This window comes from Paroedura picta, chromosome 1 (assembly GCF_049243985.1).
Source record: "Paroedura picta isolate Pp20150507F chromosome 1, Ppicta_v3.0, whole genome shotgun sequence".
NCBI lineage: Eukaryota > Metazoa > Chordata > Lepidosauria > Squamata > Gekkonidae > Paroedura > Paroedura picta.
In genome coordinates this window covers 178,935,494-178,961,563 of record NC_135369.1, presented here as the reverse complement: position 1 = coordinate 178,961,563, position 26,070 = coordinate 178,935,494, and the positions used below count along the sequence as shown (strand labels likewise).

The 26,070-nt window shown below is 46.0% G+C and overlaps 1 protein-coding gene across 2 annotated transcripts in view; it reads left to right on the top strand.

Moving 5' to 3' along the window:
* The window catches only part of DRC11 (dynein regulatory complex subunit 11), a 115,618-nt gene that overhangs the window by 81,076 nt on the left and 8,472 nt on the right, over positions 1-26,070 (top strand). For both annotated transcript variants that reach the window (XM_077313586.1, XM_077313577.1), the window contains exons 11-16: positions 344-436; positions 3,759-3,835; positions 6,716-6,798; positions 10,632-10,739; positions 15,749-15,948; positions 21,278-21,364. In XM_077313586.1, the coding sequence (XP_077169701.1) occupies positions 344-436; positions 3,759-3,835; positions 6,716-6,798; positions 10,632-10,739; positions 15,749-15,948; positions 21,278-21,364 (648 nt within the window). The remainder of the gene's footprint in view (positions 1-343; positions 437-3,758; positions 3,836-6,715; positions 6,799-10,631; positions 10,740-15,748; positions 15,949-21,277; positions 21,365-26,070) is intronic.

Below are 26,070 nucleotides of genomic sequence, written 5' to 3'. Positions count from 1 at the left end.
GTGGTAAGGGAGTTGGGAATAAGGCAACATTTTGCTCTGAACTGGATACTTTGAAGCAGGCTGGGATACTAACCCGGTCCCAGCTGATTAGGGGGAGAGGAAAGGAAAGGTGGCTGTAAGCCGCTTTGAGCCTCCTTCGAGTAGAGAAAAGCGGCATATAAGAACCAACTCTTCTTCTTCTTCTTCTACATAAGAGATGGTGCTGCAACCGGGCCAGAGACAAGCCGTGATTCAATGATGGCATGTGTAAACAGATTCCCGGTTTGACAGGCAAACTACGGTTAACATGAGCCATGGGTTTTGTGGTACACCACAACTGAACATGCATTAACTGCTTCCCCAGGTGGACGAGCTGATGCGTCAGGAGCTAAAGAATCTCAAGATGGCCGTGGATAGAGAGACAGAGAGGAAAGCGACAAAAGGAAAGAAAGGGAGAGTAAGTAAAACGTTGCTAATTTGTACTATGAGAAGGGTTACTGCTTGACTAGGAGCCAGAGAAGGCTTCCTGGTGCCTTCTTAACTTTCATGTAAGTAAAAAGCTCCCCCAAGACATGTTTTTCACAATCATCACTTTTCACTGCAAGATGGAAAATCGATTCTGGGGAAACCAGAGGAGACTGCCTGAGATGGCTAATCTGTGACAGCTTGTTTCTGTGGCGGGCCTAATATGGAGTGACGTTGTAGTTGGATTTTTTTGTATGTAATTCAAGCAGGGTTTTATTAAAACTTAGGAAACCATTTTTGCCTTCATTTATTCCTTCCCCCACTCCCCACCTCTGCTGCTCTAAAACAAGTAGCTTCATTCTGTAGTGCTAAGATTAATGTTACAGACATACGGATGAAATGTTTCAGCTCTGTTTTCCTCTCTCCCTTTCCCACAATGTCACAACTGGGCACAGTCCTAAAAGGGCTCTGAAGTTAGCCATGCAATACTACTTCCCCTGTGCTTTTCTCGTTATGATACGGGGCTGTGCTGCTGTCTAGAATCCTGAAGGCACTGGTCTTGTAGTGGAGCTCCCAAGCTGGGGGAAGCAGCTCCCCTGCAGTCTTCATCACCTTCCAGCCCACTTTGGCGGGATCTCCCATCTCTTTAAATTACTTCTAGGAAAGCACAACAGGCTCGAAATAGTCTTTGTGTAAGCCAGGGTTCATTTTTGATCCCCTGTGCACTTTTGGAATTCTGACACAGGGTGATGGGCCTGAACAAAATGGCTGCCATGAGAGGTTGGGCCAACCACAAAATGTCAGGGAGTGAGGTTATGCGTGACTCTCCAGAATTTCAGGCAGGCGCTCCATTTAACAGGATGTCTTTCAATCTGCACTGCCGATCAGACACCCAGTGACCAGCCTGAAGCCGTGCTGGGCAAAAGCCCCACCCAGCCCAGCCCACAATAGGGAACTGGAAAAATATTGGTGGGTGCCATGCTGGGGACACCCTGGTTTAGGCTCTGTATGGTGACTTATATTTCATTAGATACTATCCTGTTTAAATTTACTGTTACATTGTGGGCAATGTTGCCCATGTACCAGCCAGTTTACTGCCCACACTTTCTGTGAAGATTGACAGCTCCGGGTTAGGCAGCCCGGAGAAGTTAGGGATGGCGTCTGAGGAGGGTGGGGTGTGTGGAGGGGAGGGACTTCAGTGTGGTACGATGGCATAGAATCCACTTTCCAAGGCAGCCATTTTCTCCAGGTGAACTGATTTCTGCCACCTGAAGATCAGTTGCCATAGCAGGAGCTCTCCTACCACCACCTGGAAGCTGGCAACCCCCTACTTTGCTGAACAAGAGTTGTTTTTTTAAACCCTGCTTGTCTCTAGCTTAAGGAGTCTCAAAGTGGGACTAACAGCTGCCTTCCCTTCCCCTCCCCACAACAGTCACCTTGTAAAGCAGGTGAGGCTAAGAGAGTTCTGAGAGAACTCTGACTGGCCCAGGGTCACCCCGCAGGCTTCGTGTGGTGGAGTGGGGAATCAAACCCGGTTAAGAGTCTGCCACTCTTAACTACTACACTACACTGGCTCTTCATAGAACCCAGCCACCAACAAGAATTCCTCAAGTCAGCCTCAGTGGCATTGGACACTCCTTGCAATACAGGCCCCTACTGGACCACGAGAAGAGGGAACATTTCTCTCATGGGAAATAGGCATAGGGAGAATTGTACACCATCTTGGCATTATTGTATGTTCCTGTATCCTGTATGGTGTAGTGGTTAGGAGTGCCAATATGGTGTAGTGGTTAGGAGTGCGGACTTCTAATCTGGCATGCCGGGTTCAATTCTGCACTCCCCCACATTCAACCAGCTGGGTGACCTTGGGCTCGCCACGGCACTGATAAAACTGTTCTGACCGAGCAGTGATATCAGGGCTCTCTCAGCCTCACCCACCCCACAGGGTGTCTGTTTTGGGGAGAGGAATGGGAAGGCGACTGTAAGCCGCTTTGAGCCTCCTTCAGGTAGGGAAAAGCGGCATATAAGAACCAACTCTTCTTCTTCTTCTTCTTCTTCTTCTTCTTCTTCTTCTTCTTCTTCTTCTTCTTCTTCTTCTTCATGAGCGGTTGCAAAACCTGGTATGCTGTGAGAGGGTCTGAAACGAACCTGAGAAAACTTGTTATCATCTGGTGCCCCATCTATCACTGGTCCCTGCTCTCTCTGCCAATATGCCAGCCATGGTATCTGTCAAGGGGAGTAATGATTCTATGGCATGCCCTGGCACAGCTCACACTGCAACTGATAAGATACAGGGGTGTCACAGAGGGATCTTTGTTACTAAGAAAGCTGGCCCCATCCCAGTGTCCTGACTGACTGGGCGCAGGAGGAGCTGGGAGTAAATATTAACGGGATTCTCCTGTAATTGACATTGTTCTGGGAGCTGACTGAGAAAATAAAACCACATTGCTTTGAGTATAGAAATAAGCATGCCTTCACCCATAATCCAGAAAATAAATGTGCCCCTGATAGGAGACGTTTGGAGATCACTTTTCTAGCATGAACAGTTTAGTACTATCTAGGGGTGTGCATTCAGCTAATCTGAACTGGAAATTAAGTCATCCAATTTTTTTTTCTGACTATCCAAAATGGCTGACCTGAAAAATCCCAAAAATACTCAGGATTTTTTGGGACACTCAGATAGCTGCACTTAGAGTGCATTTAAAGGGCTCTTCCCTTTAAATGCTTTCCAGTTAAACTCTCCATTTGGAGAAAGCATTTAAAGGGCCTTTTAAGTGTCTTTGGCTTTTTAAAGGGATTTAAATTTTAAAGGGGCCATTTTCCCTTTAAATTTTTAATGCCATTTCTCCATTGGAAACAATGGAGAATTGGGGGCACCTTCTCTGATGGCTCAAAATTGAACCCACAGAGTCTAATCTTTTTGAAACTTGGGGAATTTGAGCAGAGGCACCAGCTCATATACTGCAAATATGGTGCCCCTAACCTCAAAAAACAGTCCCCCTCCCCAAGCCCCAAATACCCCTAGATTGATTCTCCATTATACCTGTGTGGACCATTGACTATAATTTGGGAATTTGCAATTTGGGAATGGCAGGAAATACTTACATTTTTCAGATTCAGTATACCCAAACCTGAAAAAAACCCCAGTTTTTGTGGGGTGGGGGAGGTGCACATTCCTAGTGCAAATGCATTTTATGATCTATTGGTGAGTTGGGGAATTATTGCATTGCCATTCACCAAAAGTAATCTATTAATTGCTTCCAAAACTGTAGAAGTTTTCCTTTTGCTAACTTATGTCCATTTATGGCTGTTAGAAAAAGGGGAAAAGAAAAGGAAAAAGGGACAGAAGGAAGAAAAAATCTAAGAAGGATAAAGATCTGACTCCTGACAGGTAAAAATTCACCTGCACCTCTATGATTCACATTGAAGTTTCTCTCTTTTTTCGGCTTTGTTCAAGCACAAAGAAGAGTCAGAGTTGGTACTCATAAGCCTGAACCTGGTAGCTCCAATTCCTCGGCAATTATGGAAAATATAATAATGTTAAATTCTTTTTTTAATGGCTATAAAGTGTAAAGAAATTTAGATAAGGAAAGGTCAACTATCAATTTGCGGAAAGTTTATTTTAGGTCATGTGTGCTGCGGCCCTTCGTTCTGTGTATTTTCAAGCATACGTCTAATGGTTCTTTGAAGAATTGTCATTAAATTTTATTCCTTGTGGCAGGTGTAGTAACACCTGGTTGTTTCAGATATCTATCAGATTTTTCCCATCTGTTTTTTTTTTCAACATGCCTGAAATAGGACACTAGTCGGCTCTTCTTTGATAATTGAACAAAGCAGCAGTTCTTCTTCTCATCAAACAAGAATCAAGATCAGGATAAATTCTTAATATCATTTTATACATTTCTGCGTAAGAGGGAAAACTTTGGGAAGCTTGGTGAAGGGGGGGGGCAGCCAGTGGCATTGTAAGCCACCCTTGGGGTAGCCTGGAGGCGGGGAAAACCGGTGGGTGGACGAAAAAGGCTGCTCTTGGCAGTGACTCAGCTCTTCCTCGTCCGTCTCCAAGTGCACATAACATCCTTCCCTGCTCCTCTCTAGGGACAGCTCAAAAACAATGAGCCAGAAGTGGGCTCCCCCAACTCATTATGAGAGAGAGGCATTTTGAGCCCATGCTGCTATGTCTGCCCTCCTCAGACCAGGCAGGCCAGTCGTGGCTGTTGTCACATTCTCGGGGGTTGATTCCTTTAACTTTCGGCCCACTCTGGGTGACATTTGTCTTGTTTGTCGATGTTACGGGAGCTGTTGATTGCCACATCCACCTCCTCCTCCGTAAGCCAGGCAATGGACCATGGAGAAGGCATTGTGGGTGACGCTCAGCGCAACCAAGGAAGAGGATCGTTGCCTAGGCAACAGGCTGCTCTCTCTCCTTCCCTTCCCCTCGAGTTCCCTAACAGCAGAATGAGAACATGCAGCAAAACAGTCCCGAGTTAGAGTTCGTCTAAGGCAGGGGTAGTCAAACTGCAGCCCTCCAGATGTCCATGGACTACAATTCCCAGGAGCCCCCTGCCAGCAAACGCTGGCAGGGGGCTCCTGGGAATTGTAGTCCATGGACATCTGGAGGGCCACAGTTTGATTACCCCTGGTCTAAGGCTTTCACGGCCAGCATCGACTGGCTGCTGTAGGTGTTCCAGGCCGCACAGCCGTGGTCAGTAGTTTTCGTGCCTGGTGTTTGGCCGGTAACTGTGGCTGGTATCTTCAGAGGTAGGACACGCGCAGAGAGATTCCCGCCTTGCCGCGTCCTACCTCTGACAACGCCAGCCACGGTTTCTGGTGCCAGCGAGTGACATCGTCATCCTGGGTTCTAGTCGCCACTTGGAAAGGGTCCTTGCATTCAGAAGCTGTTCACCTGCATGGTGGTGCAACTCTGGTCCTGGTAATCCCATCGTCAACTCCTACTACCCAATGGTACCGCCTTCCCCTGCCCCTTTTAACCGCCCAACAATTTGTTGAGGTAGGGCATGCTGAGAAAGAGAGTGACTAGCCCAAGATGGCCCAGCAAGCTTCCAAAGTGGAGCCAGCTTGGTGTAGTGGTTAGGAGTGCAGACTTCTAATTTGGCGAGTCAGGTTCTATGCCCCGCATCTCCACATGCAGCCAGCTGGGTGACCTTGGGCTCGCCACAACACTGATAAAGCTGTTCTGACCGAGCAGTAATATCAGAGCTCTCTCAGTCTCACCCACCTCACAGGGTGGCTGTGGTGGGGAGAGGAAAGGGAAGGCGATTGTAAGCTGCTTTGAGACTCCTTCAGGTAGAGAAAAGCAGCATATAAGAACCAACTCTTCTTTTTCTTCAGTAATATCAGAGCTCTCTCAGCCTCACCTCCCTCACAGGGGTCTGTTGTGAGGAGAGGAAAGGGAAGGCGACTGTAAGCCTCTTTGAGACTCCTTTGGGTAGAGAAAAGTGGCATATAAGAACCAACTCTTCTTTTTCTTCAGTAATATCAGAGCTCTCTCAGCCTCACCTCCCTCACAGGGGTCTGTTGTGAGGAGAGGAAAGGGAAGGCGAATGTAAGCCGCTTTGAGACTCCTTTGGGTAGAGAAAAGTGGCATATAAGAACCAACTCTTCTTTTTCTTCAGTAATATCAGAGCTCTCTCAGCCTCACCTCCCTCACAGGGGTCTGTTGTGAGGAGAGGAAAGGGAAGGCGAATGTAAGCCGCTTTGAGACTCCTTTGGGTAGAGAAAAGTGGCATATAAGAACCAACTCTTCTTCTTCTTCAGTAATATCAGGGCTCTCTCAGCCTCACCTCCCTCACAGGGGGTCTTGTGGGGAGAGGGAAGGGAAGGTAATTGTAAGCTGCTTTGAGACTCCTTTGGGTAGAGAAAAGTGGCATATAAGAACCAACTCTCCTTCTTCTTCTAGTATTGGAACCCGTGTCTCACAACTATGCACTACCTCCCACTGGTTCTCCAGCTGACACTGGCTGAAATTTTTAACAGCTGCTCTTTTTTCCTCCTCTGACAGTGGCATGGTCTATTGCTGGTGTTCTGTTTTGTGCTTTTAATTTCTTTATTGTTGCTTTGCTGCTTGTAGCACAGTTGTATATTTGTGTCGGCTTTAAGCCATTCTGTGGATCTACCTGGCTGAAAGTAGGTTATAAATAGCTTATAATAAAACGAATAATAATAGAAACTGTTACTTGGGAGTTTTTTGGAGAGGATTTGTGCCTTTGGCTACAAATTGGGTCATGTACTTAAATTATGCCTCTGTGTGTAGGACCGTTGATTCTCTCTTCAAGGAACTGGTAGAAGAAGGGATATTAATAAGATCCAAGAAAATAAAACTCAGCGATTATGTGGGTAAAGTATGAACTTTCTCTGCCAGTACCCTACATCTAGAATTTGGAATGCTGGGATCGGGAGAACAACTCCCTAAGTCTGTCGCGTGGAGGTTAATTTATATTCTGCCATTATAATGCCTGGAGAAAAGGAGGTTGAGAGGGGACATGATAGCCCTCTTTAAGTATTTGAAAGGTTGTCACTTGGAGGAGGGCAGGATGCTTTTTCCCTTGGCTGCAGAGGAGAGGACACGCAGTAATGGGTTTAAACTTCAAGTACAATGATATAGGCTAGATATCAGAAAAGAAATTTTCACAGTCAGAGTAGTTCAGCAGTGGAACAGGCTGCCTAAGGAGGTGGTGAGCTCCCCCTCACTGGCAGTCTTCAAGCAAAGGTTGGATACACACTTTTCTTGGATGCTTTAGGATGCTTTGGGCTGATCCTGCATTGAGCAGGGGGTTGGACTAGATGGCCTGTGTGGCCCCTTCCAACTCTATGATTCTATGAAAGTTTTGTCCCTCCTAAAATCCACGGAATGAGTCTCACCAATCTGACTCTCGCCAAAGAAAATCCTCCCAGGGAACGGTATGAACTGGCCAGATTTCAGGCCTTTGGTTGAGGCCAGATGGAATCGGGAGATCTTCCCCTCCTCCAGTGCTCCATTGACCATCTCCCTGGAGCCAGGGGGATGCGGGCTTGTCGGGATTGATGGAGGCTGGAAGGGTGGCTTGGGGATTTTACTCTTTTATTTTGTCACTGTTATTTGTTGTGAGCCACTTTGAGCCAGCTGTGCTGGAATTGGTGTCATATAAATATAACTAATAAATAAATAAATAAATAAATAAATAAATAATCCACTTAAGGAAGAATGACTTGTAGGAATCAATTTTGTCTTGAGCTTCTAGCCATAATTTATAACATGGCCCTAATTTTCTTTTCTTTTCTCTCTTTTTTTCTTATTTTTTTTATTCACAAAAGCAAAGCATACCTGACATACCTCCTTTTCCTAGTTGGCATTCTCTCAAGGATTCAGAAATATTCCAGCAAACCCCCCCCCCCCTGATACAGAATCCATTTTGCTTTGATAATAAGGTTTCAGATTTCCTATAATTTTATGTCAAAGTACTAGCCAGTTCTGGACCTGCATTGCCGTGTAGAGGCACCGCTGTGCCTTCCTTTTCACTTCCACAAGCTAGCACAGGGACAAATGATTGCAATTTCACACGTTCATACTATCATGCTCCTGGGGTGGCACGCTTGCCTCCTGCCTCTGATCTGTTAAGCACACTTCACACAGTAAGACTGAACAGGGATGGGGTAGGTAAGGTGCATTTACAGAGGACAGGCTAAAAAGATTGATAAATGAATAAAAATAACACACACCGTCTGTTCAAGTATTCAGGTATGAAGAAGCAAGGGTACAAAGGAAAGGTATAAACATGCAGTCCCCTTTCCTTAAACTTGATATTTATCCTAAATGGTGTTCAGGACAGGCTAAGATTACGTGAACTTGCAGTCGTTTAACGTTCAGCGTTATCTTAGTGCTCACACTTGGGACTTCTCTCCGTTGCTTCTTGTCACAAGGACAATGTGGAGTCCCTGCGGCTTGTGCCTCTGTGGTCCAAAGCTGTAACAGAAAAGTGTTTCTTCCCTGTGTCTTCAGAATTTATAACCTACCCTTGGGAGAGTCTACTCTCCAGAGATGTTCTTCTTGCCTTAAAAAGGAAGAGAAAACTTTCTAGCCACTTGGCTGTCTCCCTCTGTCCCTTTAAGTGTACCATTCCAGTGAGATGTGCAGGGGTAAACCCATTTGCCCTACTTTGGCCAGAGCCATCAGCATACGTTTTCATTAAACAAATCAGCGATAGGACATGATGGTTCAACCACTGGCCCCCTCCTTTTAATTTTTTTTTTTAATTTATGGATCTATATCCCACACCTTCTTCTGAAGGTTCCAGAATAGGTAAATTGATTAAATAATCTAAATAATCTAAATAATAGGTAACATGATAAAATAATCTAAAATGCATAAAATATTTAAAACATAACTCCCACCCACCCCTCTTTCACACCCTGGGAGGACTGCTCGCAGATGAACTAGTTGTCAAATGGGTGAAGAGATATGTTGTCACCAGTCAGCAAAACCCATATAATGTAGGTGCATAGTGAATCCTCAGGGGAAGTCTGTTCCAAAACCCAGGGACCACCACAGAGAAGGCCTTCCTGCATGTCACCAACCACTATGTCCGAGGGAGGTGGAACTGTAGGAAGGCTCTCTCCTTGAGATCTCAGTGCCCTGACAGGTCTGTACGGGAGAAAGTATTCTTTCAAATAACTGGGGCCCAAAACATTTAGGGCTGTATAGGTTAACATCAATACCTTGAACTGGACTTGGTAGCGAAAAGGAAGCCAGTGAAGATCCTTCAAGACTGGCATGATATGTGACATGATGTGGCCTGCTAGAGACTCCCATCAGAAGTTGAGCTGCTGCATTCTGCACCAGTTCCAGCTCCAAAACATCTTCAAGAGCAGTCCCATGTAGAGCATATAACAGTAGCCAAGTCTGGAGGTTACCAGTGCATGGATCACAGTGGCCAAGTTATTTCTGTCCAGGAAAGCCTGTCGCTGGCAAAAAAAAGAGAAAAAGATGGAGGTAGACACTTCTGGCTACCGTCATCACATGTATCTCAAAAGACGGCGGTGAATCTCGGAAAACACCTAATCATGCACATGTTCAGGCATCTCAGCCGCCTCACCTGACTTGGAAGGAATGGAGATAAGAGTTGGGTGTCATCAGCATACTGATGACCTCTTCCAGCAGTTTCCTATAGATGTTAAAGAGCATACGAGACAGAACCAAATCCTGGGGAACTTCGCATGAAAACTCCCAGGGCATTGAGCAAAAGTCCCCCATAGTTACTATCTGGAGTCTACCTCAAAGATAGGACACGAACCACAGTAGAGCAGGACCTCCCAGTTCCAGTCCCCAATGTCACTCCAGCAGGATACCATGGTCAAGGCCCTCAAAAGCTGCTGAAAGATTGAGAAGAACCAACAGGGTTGCATTGTCCCTCTCCTGCTATAGGTCATCCATCAAGGTGACCAAGGCAGTCTAGATAGTCCATCTCATCCAAGCATGCCTGGAGTCAGGTAGCTGCTACACTCGCTAACACTTTGCCCAAAAAGGGAATATTAGCCACTGAGCTGTAGTTATTTAATACTTCTAGGTCCAAGGAGGTCCTCTTGAATGGAGGGTACTGCTTCAGCCAGGTTTCAGCTGATAAACAGAGAGTGGTCCCAACAACATTGGGGTGAAGATCATTTTTCCACACCCCACAACAAATCTGAAATTCAGAGAGGGACTGAACCTGCAGGTCTGACTTAGCTGTTGAGTGAACGCTTTTCCTTTCTGAAAAAAACAAGAACTGCTAAGATTCTAAAAGTCACCTAGAGATAGTTGGCAAAGTGCTTTTCAAATTCACTCAGAGACCAAAAATCATGGAAGTTGTCAGCCAAGGCCCCAGACTTAATCTTTGCACTTCTTAAGACTAAGGCAATAAACATGCTGTAGCATCTCACAGCTCATTTATGCTTATGGATTAGATTCCAGGCACCCACAGTTTGCCTTGATCTTTCAGCCCCACACTGAGCCTGGGAGATGGTTTCAGGAAGAAGCTCCACAGGTGCAGCTTGGGAATGAATTTTAAAACAGCATTACTAACTGGAAGAAAAAAAATCCAGCAGGATTTTAAAAGGATGTTCTATTTCTATTCCTCGGTAGATTATGAATTCCGGAGCTCTGCCTCGGGCAGCAGTCCTGTGCCACTTCTTCAACCTTTGTGTCTTCCCTGCAGGTGAATACAGCTACCTGGGCACTACCCTTCGGCAGGTGGACATAGAACCCATGCCCTCTCTTGCCGACGTCAAGCAGCTCATCACGCTGTATGGAATTCTGCCCTTAGGTAAGGTCACATCGGAAATGACCCGAGGATACAATACCTTTCTTCGCTTCCTGATAGCATCATAGATTTTTACTAGCTGCGACGATGCTCGATTGATTTTAGGTGAAAGGATTCTTTGCGGTTCTTTTCTCAGGCATTCCTGAGTAAAGGCAGTGTGCTTTTAATGGAACTCTTAAAAGAGGAGCTGCCTGCTGCTGTGTTTGACACAGTGTTTCTCTTGCCATTTTTGTTTGCACACGAGCGGCCTGGGAGCTGCAACCCATAAAGGAATTCACTTGGGAAAGGTAATAGCTAACACAGGCTCCAGTGATTACATTTAATCAAGTGAGGGGAAGGTTGCAATGTACCTTTTTACAAGCCAGCTAATGGGTCTGGCTATTAAACAATGGAAGCATTTATGGAATTAGAGCTCATTTTTCGTATCAAAGAGCGTGCCATTAATTGTTCTTACCATTTTGAGTTCCAGAAATTATTAATAAGAATCGACCACAGCTGTTTGCTTAAAAGTGCCATTTATTGTTATACCGGCCTTCTTCGGTGTCAGTCCTTGGCCTCAGCAAAGCTTTTGTAATTTGGCTCTCTTGTTTTATTGCTACTCTCACTTTGGGAGGCTTCTGAAGGAAACATTTCTAGAATCTGTTTGCAGTCCGCAACGGTCTGGATTGCATCCAGCCCCAGGTGAGGACTAGTCCAGAAGTGAAATGAATACTGAAATACTGTATGTTCATTGACGTAACCGTACAGTCAGAAGCAGAATCTTTTCTCAGGCAAAACTCTCATGTGAAATACCTTCGTAAAACAGGAGCCAAGACCAAAAGAAGGAATTGGAATCGGGGCAAGTCAGGAATTCAAAGCTGAGCATGTTGATCACACCATGGACATGCACTTTCAAAGCACTTTAGAACCAGTCATTTTTCCCGTTTTGCACAGGATAATCCAGCTGCAAAAGCACATTGAATGTGCATTATCCATCGTGTGCGGAAGGAGCCAATTTTGTTGTTGTGGGTCTTGAATTGGTGGCTTGACATGTAGCTGTTAACCCTGCATTGACTAAAATGTTGGCATTCATACATTATCAATAAATTGACTGCATGGTTTGCAACCTTGTTAGTCTTGTAAAAAGAGCAATTGTGAAGCCAATTTCAAAGTAGTTGATGTTTTTTACCCAAGCAGACCAGCGTTATGCTTCTTTCCTCAATAATCTTTCTGGGTTGGATCCTATGACTCCTTTTCACTAAGTTAAGAGCTTTTGCCATGTTCAGGGAAGGTTTCCTCCACTTAGCCTGGTGGAAAGTACCATCGAGCCACAGCTGATATATAGTAACCCTGTAGGGTTTTCAAGGCAAAAGACCAGCAGAGGTGTTTTACTATTACCTGCCTCTCTGGAGCAACCCTGGACTTCCTTGGTGGTCTCCCATCCAGGGTCGACCCTGCTTAGTTTCCGTGATCTGTGTGAGAGTTGCTCTCTCAGTTGCTCCCAATAAGCAGACTTCATTGAGGAAAATCTCTTTATTGAAAGTATAATGAAACAAACATCCCTGAATCTTTGCTAAGACTAAGGCACTTAAGGACCCTTGCCCCTTCTTATCCTCTAGCCCAGTGGTCCCCAACCCCTGGGCTGGGGACCGGGACTGGTCCGTGGATCAGTCAGTACTGGGCTCCTCCTCATCCACGGCTCCTCCTCAGCCTCCTCCCTGGCTGCTGCCTCAGGGGTTGCCCTGCCACTCTGCCACTGGCTCACCTTTGGTACTCTCCAGCGGCCGCCATGGCTGGGGCTCCCCATCAGTGTAGCACTGAGCAGCTGCTGATGACAGCACCCGCCAGTGGGCGGCGGGAAGTCAGGGGCGCCGGCGGGAAAGCAAGTGGAGCAGGGGCTCAGGTGGTGGCGGCGTCCTTTGGCAAAAGACTATCCCCCCCCCCCAGGCCTCAGTAAAATTGTCAAGCATTGACCGGTCCCCAGTGATAAAAAGGTTGGGGACCACTGCTCTAACCCATCTGCTTCCTCCGCACACCCATTTGGGCATAAAACCCTCCAGATACCATCCCTTGTAGTCAGGCCTGAAAACAAAAGTTAAACACAGCTGGCGCCTCTGGTCCCCAAGGCCGGAGGGAGATAACCAGTTCTTAAAACATGAAACGACTTTTCAACCGGAATCCCTGGTGCAAGCCACACTGCCCTAAACCAGCTCCAGTCACACTCAACAATCAATTATGCAGAATAAAAGGCTGATTGATTGATTGATTTGTATGGTCACAGATCAGGATATAAAAATTAGTCATAGTAAAACATTAACAGAATAAAAGGCAAATAGAAACATTGATGGCAAAAGCTCAGATACATGGTTTTGACAATCTGACAATATCGGACTAGTCTGAGCCAGGCAGGTCAGGGCCCATTGAGAATAAGGGAGTCATAAGAACAAATTCATTTATTTAAATGGGCTTACGTCTGAGTAAACATGCACAGAATCAGCCTGCATAAATGTGTGTCATTTTTCCCCTACTTTGACATGTGATCAAAGTTTTGTGCTCTTGTGCAGCTATTTAAAAGTAGGAACCTCAGAGTTACATTATTTGAAAGAACCAGAGCACAGTTATTTCTTAGCCGCCTTTCATACACCCCTTAAACAATTATGCACAGCATGGAGTAGAAGGATTTCTTGTTCTCTGTGAAAGGGCAAAGTTTCATTTAACTTATCTTAAATTGCACTGTGACCCAAATCAATTAAATGTAAGAAGTAAATTTGAGATGGGAGACCAGAACCAAGGGGTTGAAGTTATTTCAAAAGAATTTCCAGCTAAAGATCCAGAAGAAGTTCTTTACAGTTAAAGCGGTTCCTCAGTGGAGCAGGCTTCCTCGGGAGGTGGTAGGTTCTCCTCCTTTGCAAGTTTTTAAGCAGAGATGGCCATCTGATAGAAATCCTGAGTCTGTGAACTTAAGCAGATTGTGAGTGGGTGGGCAGAAGGGATTGTGTTGGTGCTTGGCTCTTGTGGCCCTTTCTTGCATGCCCAGGAAAAAGCCGATCGCCACTTTGGGGTTGGGAGGTGAATTTCTTCCAGGCCAGACTGGCCAGGAATTCTGGTGGTGTTGGGTTTTTTTGTTTTTTGAGAGGTATCATCTGGGTATGGAATCGGGGTCACCCTGGTGGGCAGGTAGTTGTGAGTTTCCTGGCTTCTGCAAGGAGGTGGACTAGATCAGTGGTCCCCAACCTTTTTATCACCGGGGACCACTCAACGCCTTTTACTGAGGCCCAGTGGGGGTGGGGTAGTTTACTCTTCTACTCTCAACCACTGCCCTAACGCTCTCTGATCGTAATGTTTAAACATCCCTTCAAAATAAGATACAGACACGCCACAACAATGAACATAAGGAACATTTTATTTTCATGGAAATTTTAACTCATGACAATGACAAATTGATGGGAGCCCTGAGCTTGTTTCTCTGCAACGAGATAGTCCCATCTGGGAGTGATGGGAGACAATGACACCCGAAGTGTGTTGTAAAGGGCCGGGGGGGGGGGGGGGAGAAGGCGTCCTTCGCGGCCCACCTCCAATTAGTCAAAGGACCACATGTGGTCCGCAACCCACAGGTTGGGGATCGCTATACTAGATGACTAGTGACCCAATTCTAAAATCAGAGTCAAGTAAGACCAACAAAGACGTATTCAAGGCGTGAGCTTTTGAGTGCAAGCACTCTTTGTCAGACTATGATTCTACTGTGAAACCCACATTTCAAAACCTATTCAGCTTTACACAAGAATCATCCTACCCTCCCTGCCATCTGGACTGATCCACTGGTTCCCAGATCTATTCATTCATTTATGCTGTCCAGAACTTGCTCAATGAAAGATTAAAGTCCTGATGGTGGTGTATAACCACAAACAGGCAAAGCATCGTCAAGGTCAGAAGTTTCCAAATAGCAAGGGCACAGTCCAGTCAATGTCAAGCACTGAGAAGTCCCATTGATTTTAAGCACATGCTTACTTTATTCTATTTGACTGCATTGAGCTTTCAGGTCCCCTAATTTCCTTTGGATGCCCAGGGGTCCGTGGAAACTCCAGAGGGGGTCCACAGCCTTTCCCCTCCAGCCTTAGGAGGAAGGGGAAGGCGACTGTAAGCCGCTTTGAGCCTCCTTCGGGTAGGGAAAAGCAGCATATAAGAACCAACTCTTCTTCTTCTTCTTCTTCTTCTTCTTCTTCTTCTTCTTCTTCTTCTTCTTAATGGACTTGGCCACAAACTAGGGAATTGGCTGCCTCTACCCAGAGGACTTGGTGGGTAGGCCATGGGTATAAAACTCAAGGGGGGAGAGTTGGTTGTAGCATGGTATGTGGGGGGTCCCAGCTGTCTTCTCATCTCTTGCCCTTCTTTCCATCCTATGAGGTGGAGCCACCATGGTAGTAATAAAGGTGGGGGAGGAGAGCAAAAGGAAGGCAAAAGATGCGGGTGGTTATGTCACTTCCGGGGCAGAGAGGTGTGGCCAGCTGACCAGGAAGTCCTCGATGCCTTAAAATTTACTTCGATGGTCAAAAAGATAAAAAAAGGCTGCTTTAGAGGAATGACTGCATGCTTGTGTACTTGAAAGTGTGGTTCCCAAACCATTTCAAAGAAAGACAGAGGCATTGGCCTGCAAGCAGAATATTCTTTTGATCCATGAGGTCAGCATTCGGCAAGCTGCTATCAAGGCTTCTCCAACCCTGCTATTAGATCTCTCCCAACCCCTGCCCATTTCTTTGTTTTCACATCCCTATCCTGCCTTCCAACAATTTGCTCAGAAGGTGGTCTGCACAGCACACAGGAGAAGGGGGCCAGGTGATAACTTGGGCCAGGTAGACCAAAGGAAAGGGCCTTATTTTGCTTCCTTCTCTACCTGTGGGGTGTCTGGCTGCTGCTGAAATCTGAAAGGTGACAGCTGGGCCAGGAATTCCTACTGTGGGTCACTGAACGGAAGCCTCCTTCAAACTGATCTTCATGGGGCTTCCAGTAAAACTGTCCATGTTTTCCCTCCCTAGGTTCTCAGTCGGTTCACGAAAAGGCTCCTTTAGTGAAAACCTTGCTCCTGGCCGGACCGGTAGGAGTGGGAAAGAAGATGCTTGTTCACGCCCTCTGCACAGAAACAGGAGCCAACCTCTTCGATTTATCTGCAGTTAACATTGCTCGTAAATATCCCGGCAAACCTGGCCTGCAAATGATGCTCCACATGGTGCTGAAGGTATTTCTTTGCCTATTTATCCTATGGCATGCGTGTAGTAGAATCATAGAATCATAGAGTTGGAAGGGGCAATACAGGCCATCTAGTCCAACCCCCTGCTCAACGCAGGATCAGCCCAAAGTAGCCAAGAAGTCCGAGGATTGGCAGGCAGCCGGGCAAGGGACTTCAGACCTACTTTGCCATTGCATGCCTCCGCATCCTGACCCCTAGTGTTCCTTGGAGGAACTCCACCCAAATTCTTGGAGGTCTCCCCTCCAAATATTAACAGCACTATCAGGGTCTGATAGTGCTGTTCTCAAAGAGCAGTAATGTCAGGGCAGGGGTAGTCAAACTGCGGCCCTCCAGATGTCCATGGACTACAATTCCAAGAAGCCCCTGCCAGCATTCGCTGGCAGGGGCTCCTGGGAATTGTAGTCCATGGACATCTGGAGGGCCGCAGTTTGACTACCCCTGTGTCAGGGCTCTCTCAGCCCTACCTATCTCACAGGGTGTTACGGGGAGAGGAACGGAATGCCACTGTAAGTCACCTCCGTACAGGTTCACTGGCCTCGTTGCTTGCAGAATGTCCCAGAGGTCTGAGGAAACAGCGTCTTAAGCTAATACCGTCAGACACAAATAAAGACCTAACGAAAATGATTGCCAAATTTGCTTGGGTAGCTATAAAAATAAGGCAGAGCTGGACCAACCCTGTACCCTAATCCTTTTATACTGGATCCATTTGCAATTGTTCTTATTTCTCGTTTTTATCCATTCATAATTGGTTTTATATCTATAATTTTATGTTTTCTACTGGTTGGTGTATGACCGTAAATAAAAATTGATTGATTGATTGATTGATTGCCGTCGTAAGTCGCTTTGAGACTCCTTCGGCCAGTGAAAAGTGAGAGATAAAACCCAACTTCTTCTTCTAAAATCCAGCATTCTGAAACCTATCCAGAGCTTAAAACATAATATTTAAAACTATGTTTAAGCCAGAACTTCCAGCAACACAAAACAGGGAGCTCCCTTAAAAGGGTCCTAGTTATTTCTGAGGCTAAAAACAGACCATAAAACAAAAAAACTTCCAAGATGTGCTGAGACTACGTGAGATGAATGCTGTTCTGTGCAACTTTAAGCTAAAGATATTTTTTTTAAGTGACATGACCAGGATTTTCAGCAATACGTTGCTCACTTGTAGGAAATACATGGTCATGCTGCTTTAATTCAGAAGCATCCGTGAGCAGAGGATTGTTGTTGTTGTTGGGTGCAAAGTCATGTCCGACCCATCGTGACCCCATGGATAATGATCCTCCAGGCCTTCCTGTCCTCTACCATTCCCCGGAGTCCATTTAAGTTTGCACCTACTGCTTCAGTGACTCCATCCAGCCACCTCATTCTCTGTCGTCCCCTTCTTCTTTTGCCCTCAATCACTCCCAGCATTAGGCTCTTCTCCAGGGAGTCCTTCCTTCTCATGAGGTGGCCAAAGTATTTGAGTTTCATCTTCAGGATCTGGCCTTCTAAGGAGCAGTGAGGGCTGATCTCCTCTAGGACTGACCGGTTTGTTCGCCTTGCAGTCCAAGGGACTCGCAAGAGTCTTCTCCAGCACCAGAGTTCAAAAGCCTCAATTCTTTGACGCTCGTCCTTCCTTATGGTCCAACTTTCACAGCCATACATTGCAACTGGGAATACCATAGCCTTGACTTGACGCACTTTTGTTGGCAGGGTGATGTCTCTGCTTTTTAGGATGCTGTCTGGATTTTCCATAGCTTTCCTCCCCAGGAGCAAGCGTCTTTTAATTTCTTTGCTGCAACCCCCATCTGCAGTGATCTTTGCTCCAAGGATAGACCTCCGATATCGAATGTAACAGCATGAGAAAAGGACCGGCGTTATGGAACACTTGCCTCGAAAACCGCAGGGCCGCTGGAGCAAGAGTCCTCTCCTCCCAAGAAAGGCCCCATTCCGAGCTTCGCTGTGGCAATATTAGAAAGCTTAAGGAGCCATCTGCTGGCGACTCCGACAAAACGAAGCGCGCCTCACCACTCATAAAATTTCAATTACAAATTAATTGCATCGTCCATTTAATTATCCTTCGACTCCAACTACCCGTGGATAATTCAAGCCGAAGCACTTTTCATCAGAACGTACAGTCTGCTACGTATCTGCCAACAATTTCAATTAGATTCCAATGGATTATGGGTCTTTCGCTTTTTAAAAAAAAAGATAGCAAGATTGTATAATATTGATCAGGTCGGCGCAGCTTGCTGTTCCGGAGTACCAGCTTTCTGTATAACAGGCAAATGCGTTCATTCACAGCTAATCCCGGTGAACTGGCAAATGGAGGTAGTTCCTATCAGTGAATTATTTGGTTGTTATAACTCGGTGGAACCCCTTTCTTCTTCGTTTTTAGCTCCATGGACTTCTCCGGTAGCTCATTTAAGGACAAAGGAGATTATCATTCAGAAGGAAAGACTAAAAGGATAAAGCCCTGGACAGAAGTCTCACGTTCTAATATCCGTACCTGTCTGCTTAACAGTACTAAAGGTCATCTTCTGTAGCAAAGAAACAGTATTTTTATTATTTTTTTCATTTATTACTTAGGTTTATTATCTGCAACTCTCAGCCCAAGCTGGGTGGTGGCAGTTCTCCACAGAATGGGGATAATGAAATAACAAATTAAGATAATAAATAGCAACAGATCTATTACAAAAACCAGTCCCTCCTATGATTCGTGACTCAGCTCAACAGACTCATCCCGGCCCAATGCCTCAAGGTAGGCGCTTACAGGAGGGTCCCCACAAATCTTCCTTATCCTGGCCTCAACCAAACGCCTGGCGGAAGTGCTCCGTCTTGCAGGCCCTGCAGAATTGGGATGGCCCCGACAAGGGTCCTTAGCTCTTCCGGGAGCTCATTCCACCAGTTCGGGGCTAGGACCGAAAAGGAGCTACCTTCTCAGCAGGACTCTACTCGGCTGCCAAGATTGTTTTGAATAAAGAAAACCAAAACAGAGGACTCCCGGAGATCTTCAGTTCCTAAAACGCACCACTTCTTTTCAGTCGATTAAAGTGGTCGAGTCACTGGGTCAATTCATTTCGCACCAGCTACAACTGCACGTTTCCCTCCGTTCACCGACAGCACCGTTCTCGGAAAGAACTCTGGACGCCAACCATGTGTTTAGTGCCTTCTTTTTCATCCATTACTGTTTTTACGATGTTAAGAGGGGGGTAAAAGAAGCTGGCTCTTGCAGACCTTCCAAACAGCTGTTCTCATGTCACCTTTGCTTACCCCCCCCTCCATGCCTCGTAACAGCCATATGCAAAAACACCCCCACCCCCAAGCAAAGGCTTTCAAATAGGGTGTTGCGTGCTCCCTGCCCTTTGTCATAGGCATGCTGATGTATTTCAGCTCACGACTGCAATGCTTTCCAAGCTGGATTCATTGGAGGTTTTCCTAGGCGAGATGCAGCGGTAATCATCGCACAGGATCAATAATTATTGTGCATAGAACCAATATATTTTGCTCTTTCCTGTGCCAGATGCTCAGGCTGAAAAAAATGGGGGGGGGGGAGGGAGACACAGACACAGATAGAAAAGTGACCACCGAGATGCAAATTTGCAAGTTCCTTTTTTCTGACCAAAGCCGGGAACCAATAGGTAATTTGTGTTTTTAGTAGACATTTGTCAGGGATTTCAGGCAGCCCACCCACCCACCCCATCTTGACAGGGCTCGGGTTCTCTACCTCGCATGGCAAAATGGGAAGGGAGATTTTTCATCGGAACAGCCTTTTCCCTGCCCACCCTCCAACTTGTAAAAGATCAGTCACGGCACGGTGGGAAAGCCGGCTAATTGATTGATCCCCAGCCATCGTTTGTAAAGAACCCCGAAGGCTCGCCTTGATCCCTCTGCAAAGGAGAGCCACGGTACGCTCAGAGCGGCAGCTTGAAAAGTCATCTGTTCTGTCCTGGCACAGGGCGGGCATGGTCCAAGGCCATGGCAAAATGATCACATTTGTCATCAGCCGCACTGGCAGCGTGCACTGCCCCCCGAGGACTTGTTCACACATGCTATTTCTGCTGAAGGTTAATTATGATGATTATCTCTCCATCTTCAGCACAGCTACCATGTGTGAACAAGTTCTCAGGGAGCAGTACGCAACCCCAGCACAGCTAGCGACAAATCTGTTCTTTTAAAAAAAAAAAAATGATGTGGAATATACTGCCAAAGTATCATGCATTGGCTAGCTGTAGTGTTTTGCATCTGTGTAGCACTTCAAAGCCTTAGAACAGCTTTTCTTCAGGCTTCTAAAAAGCCCAGAAGCGGCGCAATCATGCGGAACATGGTTGGGACGGGTAGCTGTGTACACACCCACCCGGGGCCCCTCCCCTTCCCATCCTTTCCAGGCCCATCATTGGCTATTGGAGGGGCGGATCGACATGACCATATATCAGCCTTTCTGAAGCTTCTTACCACTGAGAAACCTCTAAAGCAGGGGTAGTCAACCTGCGGTCCTCTAAGCATTTGCTGGCAGGGGCTCCTGGGAATTGTAGTCCATGAACATCTGGAGGACTGCAGGTTGACTACCCCTGCTCTAAAGTATTCTTCAGCTATTGAGAAACCCCAGAAGTGGTGCATAACGTAGCATATTGTTGGGAAACAGAGCTGTGGACATGCCCTCCTGGGGTCCCTCCCCTTTCCACCCCCTCCATGCCCAACATTTGCCATTTGGGGAGGGGTGGGTGGATTGGCATGACTATATATGGTCATTTCACCCGATAAATGCTTAACAAATTTTAAAAATATATTAAAAATTAATCAACTCCCACCCATTTGGGAAACCCTTCCAGGGCTGTCACAAAACCCCAGGGTTCCACAAAACCCTGGTTGAGAAAGCCTTCTCTATATGGTCTTATCACTCGATAAATGCTTAACAAATTTAAAAAGTATATTAAAATCAATTAACTCCCACCCATTTGGGAAACCTTTCCAGGGTCGTCAAGAAACCCCAGGGTTCCATGAAGCCCTGGTTGAGAAGACCTACAGCACTCCTGCACTTTATAGCAGGAGCCCCCCCCCCCCACTGGCCATCTTGGTTGCCCCCTACCCCCCTTTCCAGTGCTCTGAACTGCAGCGATAGGGGGCAAACATTAAACATTGTTTTTGACCGAATTGTTACTTCACTCAAAGGAAGGCCCAGAAGTGACATGGGGTACCTCTAAGAATCACTATGTGCCTTTACCATCACAAACCCCCCCCCACACACACACCTCATATTCACACCTCCCCAAACCTCCCACAAGGCTACTTAACCAACATCTAATACTTCTGGAAACCTATTTCCATTTTTACTTCTCAGGTGGCCAAGCAACTACAGCCTTCCGTCATTTGGATTGGAGACACAGAGAAGACGTTCTACAGGAAGGTGCCGAAGGCTGAAAAAGAGGTATGCCTGGATTTTCATTTGTAGTAGCAGCAGACCAGGTGACTGGTGGGCCAAACTTCTGGGCATATGTCACAGAAGTTATAAGATATCTCCAAGTCTTGCCCCCTCTTCACTTTGTTGGAATTCAGTACTAACTGCAGTACTAACCTCTCTATACTATGATCATGGTTGTGGTTGACAAAAATTAGGAGTCCAAAGCAAATTATATTTTTCATCTAGCACATTACGATGGATTCTTGACATCGGAATATGATAACTCAGGCTTTTTCAACCAGTGTTTCTTGATGGCCCTAGAAGGGTTTCCAGAATGGGTAGGAGGTAATTAATGTTTTTTAATTATTAATATTTATTGGATGATATGACCATATATACTCATGTCAACCCGCCCCCAAGTGGCCAGTGATAGGTGTGGAGGGGGTGAGAAGGGGATGGGCCTGGGGAGAGCGCTCTGCTTCCCAACCATTTTCTGCATGATCATATCACTTCTGGGGTTTCTTGCAGCATGAGGTATGTTTCAGGAGTTTTTCAACAGTAAAAATGTTGGGAAACTGTGTATTAACTTCCCTGAGTCCAGAGGAAATGAAAATTATTCCCAACAACCCAACAAAATCCAACTGATAGGAATTCTGTGACAGATGCTAAAAACAGATTCTCAATTTTGCGTCTTGAGGGCAGAAGTTTGAGTTTCAATTTTTTGAAAGATCACGTTGCGTGTCGAATGATGGCAAACACCTGATATCAGGCAGAATGATATCTATATGTGTCAAATACCTAATCTTGTCTTCTGGGAGTAATACATTCATTACATTCACCGTCAGCTTCCATGACGGAATGATTATATTCTTAAAATATCAGAGGATTTTTATTTTGAGGGTGTTTTAAAAATTCGCAGTTGCCTTATGGAGCTCGTCCCAGATATAACGCCTGCCGAAAGGCAGAGCGGTCACCTTTCAAACTCTGCTTATCCATGTCGAATTTAGCTCCGAGGTGGCTCGTGCCCTCTGCTGGCTGACGTTGGCATAAACAATATGCCACACTTGATGCCAATAAACAGGTTGAACAAGCTCATGATGCAAAGCTTTGTGTGGACTTCTGCCCTCAGGAACAGGTGTAAGGGCAGACATGCCCTTAGCTTTGTTGTCATCCTATATCTTGAACTGAAAACAGAGGTTTCGGCTCTGAACTCTTGCAGCTACTGCATTTAAGTAAAGGCAACGTTCCATCCTCCAACTCCAGAAGATTCCTAATGCATAATCCAGCTCCATTTAAGCAGCTCCCATTGATTCAGTAGGAGAATTGAGCAGACATCATATCTCTATCACTGAAATTAGTGATGCCAAATTTGCCTTGGGGAGGGAAAGTCTGTGCAGAAGCAATTCCAAAATGCAAAAATTCCTTGCTTTTAAGGAGACCCAGGTAGTCTCTAGTGTCTGGGGTGGCCAAACTGTGGCTCTCCAGGGCCTATTCTGCACACAATAGATAATGCACTTTCAATGCACTTTAGAAGTGGATTTTCCTGTTCTGCACTGGAAAATCCAGCTGCCAAAGCACATTGGAAGTGCATTATTCCATATGTGCAGAATGGGCCCAGATGTCCAAGGACTACAAATCCCATCAGCCCCTCACAGCCCACAGACATCTGGAGAGCCACAGTTTGGCCATCTGTGCTCTAGAGGGATGGGAGTTTCAGGGTGGCCCTTCTGTTGATGGGACTGAACTCCAAGAAACCCTCTTCTCCAGTCAGGAGGAGGAGTTGCTGTTTGCTCTGGTCACTGGGAACTAGTGGTCAGTGAGTACTGGGTGTATTCAGCACACAAGAGATAAAGCACTTTCAATGCACTTCAGAAGTAGCTTTTCCTGTTCCGCACAGGAAAATCCAGCCGCCAAAGCACACTGAAAGTGCAATGTGTGCAGAATGGGCCCTAGTCACTAGTCAATTGGGAGCTAATCCACTTTCCTTCACCTCAAAGCTGCTTTTTGACATCACACATTTTTTAAAAATTGGTTTTTATTCTATTTTATTTCCTAGAAAATAAGAAATACAGATAAAGAAAACACAGTTGCTAATTTTTATATTGATTTTAAGAATTCATCCCAGTGTCTTTGAAATTCTCCAATCCGTCTTTGATTTACGGTCTTTGTTAGCTTAGCCATTGCAGCTAATTCTCTAAGTTTCTGCCACCATGAGTCCATCTGCAATTCTTGCTGTTGTTTCCATCCAAAGACTGTGATGAGTATTGCCACTGTTGAAGAATTCTTCGCCAGGGAGACCTGTTGGAAAACCACTCAACAACATGTTCTTTGGCAAAAGAGGGAATTCACATTTAAATAATTTTTTCAATTTTCCGTGAACTTTTATCCAAATTTTTTCAACTAATTTACAATTCCACCACATATGAAAAAAGGACCCAATCGTCTCTTCACATTTCCAGGATTGACCATCAATTTGTTTTGACATTTTACTTATTGCTTTAGGTGTTAAGTGCCATCTAAAAAACATTTTGTCCCAGTTTTCTCTCAGTGCCTGGAATTTAGTTAGCTTTGAGGTTTTATACCATTGGTGTCCCCGATCTTCCATCAGAATTGGTTTGCCCAGATTCTGCATCCATATCACCATGCATTTTTTAAACTTGTTCTGTCTCCGTTTCATAGGTGAGAAGAAGCTTATAAATTCCACCGAGTAAATGTGGCTTGTCTTGCATAATCATATTTTCAAACTCAGTTTGCTCTCTTAATTTACCTTGAAGATCTTTCTGTTCTGCTTTTACCCTCGGAAATGTTGGTTGGTTTTTAAAGGAGGAGATGCGTTATATTTGGTGGCTGGCTAAGTGGTCAGGGGTTGAACAGGGACAGCTCCAAGGCTGTAGGTGACTCTAGCAGAATGGAGGGTGCATGATTCTCTGGCCCATTGGTCATGCGCTCCATGCTCTCCATTCAGCAGTTTCACTAAACACAGCCAGTGCCTTTTGGTTGCTCTGGCCTTAGCAAGGATATGTACTTCTTCTGCCTGCTTGGGGATTTTTTCCACAGAGCCTTCCAGAGGAAAATGGAAACCTACATCTTTCCTGGAATTTCAGAAGACCTGTAAGACAGAACTCTTAGAAGGGCCTTTGGATCTTTAAGATGAGTGCCCTGTGGGTGCCTTGGGTTTTGAAAGGGGTTATTTTGGTCCCCTAATGGCTATTTTAATTTTGTTGCTCAGGGTTATGCTTTGTAACCCTTCTTACTGAAGTTGCACACCTTGGATCCCAGTAATCGGGGAGAAAAGTGGGGTTCATAAACGTTTACAATCAATAAAAATAAACAGCGGCCTCCGTAATACACCAGATTGTAGCCCTTTCAGAGATTTGTTCGGGGGGGTGGGGGGTACATTAGCATGGCCTTTATCTGTGTCCCAGGTGCAGTTGCGGGGCCATATTTTGGGGGAGCCACGAGAGGCCGAGGAACAGGCAACCTTTAAGTGGACTGAATTTCGTCTTTGCTAAGCATGCGTAAACAGGGAGGAAAAGTGAGAAAGCCAAGGCGCTCGATGTACCTGAAAACAAGTCAATTTCACAAATCGGGGAATGCATTTGGGGAATGCAGTACAGTAATTTAAACAGTTCCCAGTGGAAATAGTCTCATTACGCTAGGTGGGTCCACCTATGGATTTGTGTGTGTAGTTCCCAGGATGAAGAGAAAGAAGGGAGATTAGGAGAGGAGGGAAGAGGAGTCAGATGGGGGAAGAGGAATGAGAGTGGGCATGTATAAAGGGATGTCAACAAGCAACTGGCTGGTGGCAACCTCAGCAAGGGGCTTCCAAGGCAAGGGAGAAGCAGGGGTGGCTTGCCATTAGTGGTCTCTCATCCAAGTACCGATCCTGCTTCTGAGATCTGACGAGGTTGGACTGTACCATGCTGCTTTCCCTCCTGGAATAAGCATAGATGAGAAACCTGCAGGATGATATCCTCAGGGCCAAACTAGAAGATGTCCATGGACCTTCCCAAGTCCACCACAGAAACATAGTGCTCTTTTAGAGCCTGTTTTTTACTCTTAAAATCCCTGCCGTGGGGGATGAGGGACCCCTGGCTCTCCCACCCACCTTCCTCTGCCAACCAAAATGGCTGTTCACAGCAAAAAAAAAATAATTAAGTCTCTAAAATGGCACCACATCCCCATGGTAGGTTCAGAGATGCAGTATTTCCCCATTTATCCTTGAGGTTAAGGTGGGCCTGGCTAGGATGGGAGGGGTGCTGCAGGACACAACCCAGGAAGTAAAGAAGGAAGATGCTGCTGTGGCAGAGATCATTTTTGGTGCAGAGTTCCAAGCCAATGCAAGTGATCTGGGAGACAAAACATAGGGGAATCAGACAGAGTACGGATGACTGAGAGACCACCTAAGGGAGGGATATATATATATATAGAGAGAGAGAAGGCTCTGTACATTTCCTGATCCAAAGGGTCATCCCCTGTCAGCAGGGGCTCATGGGAATTGTAGTCCATGGACATCTAGAGCAGCGGTCCCCAACCTTTTTATCACCGGGGACTGGTCAACACTTGACAATTTTACTGAGGCCCGGGGGGGGGTAGTTTTTTGCTGAGGGACATCGCTGCCGCCACCTGAGCCCCTGCTCCACTTACTTTCCCGCCGGCGCCCCTGACTTCCTGCCACCCACTGGGGGGCACTGCCAGCAGCAGCTGCGCAGTGCCACTCTGAGGGGGAGTCC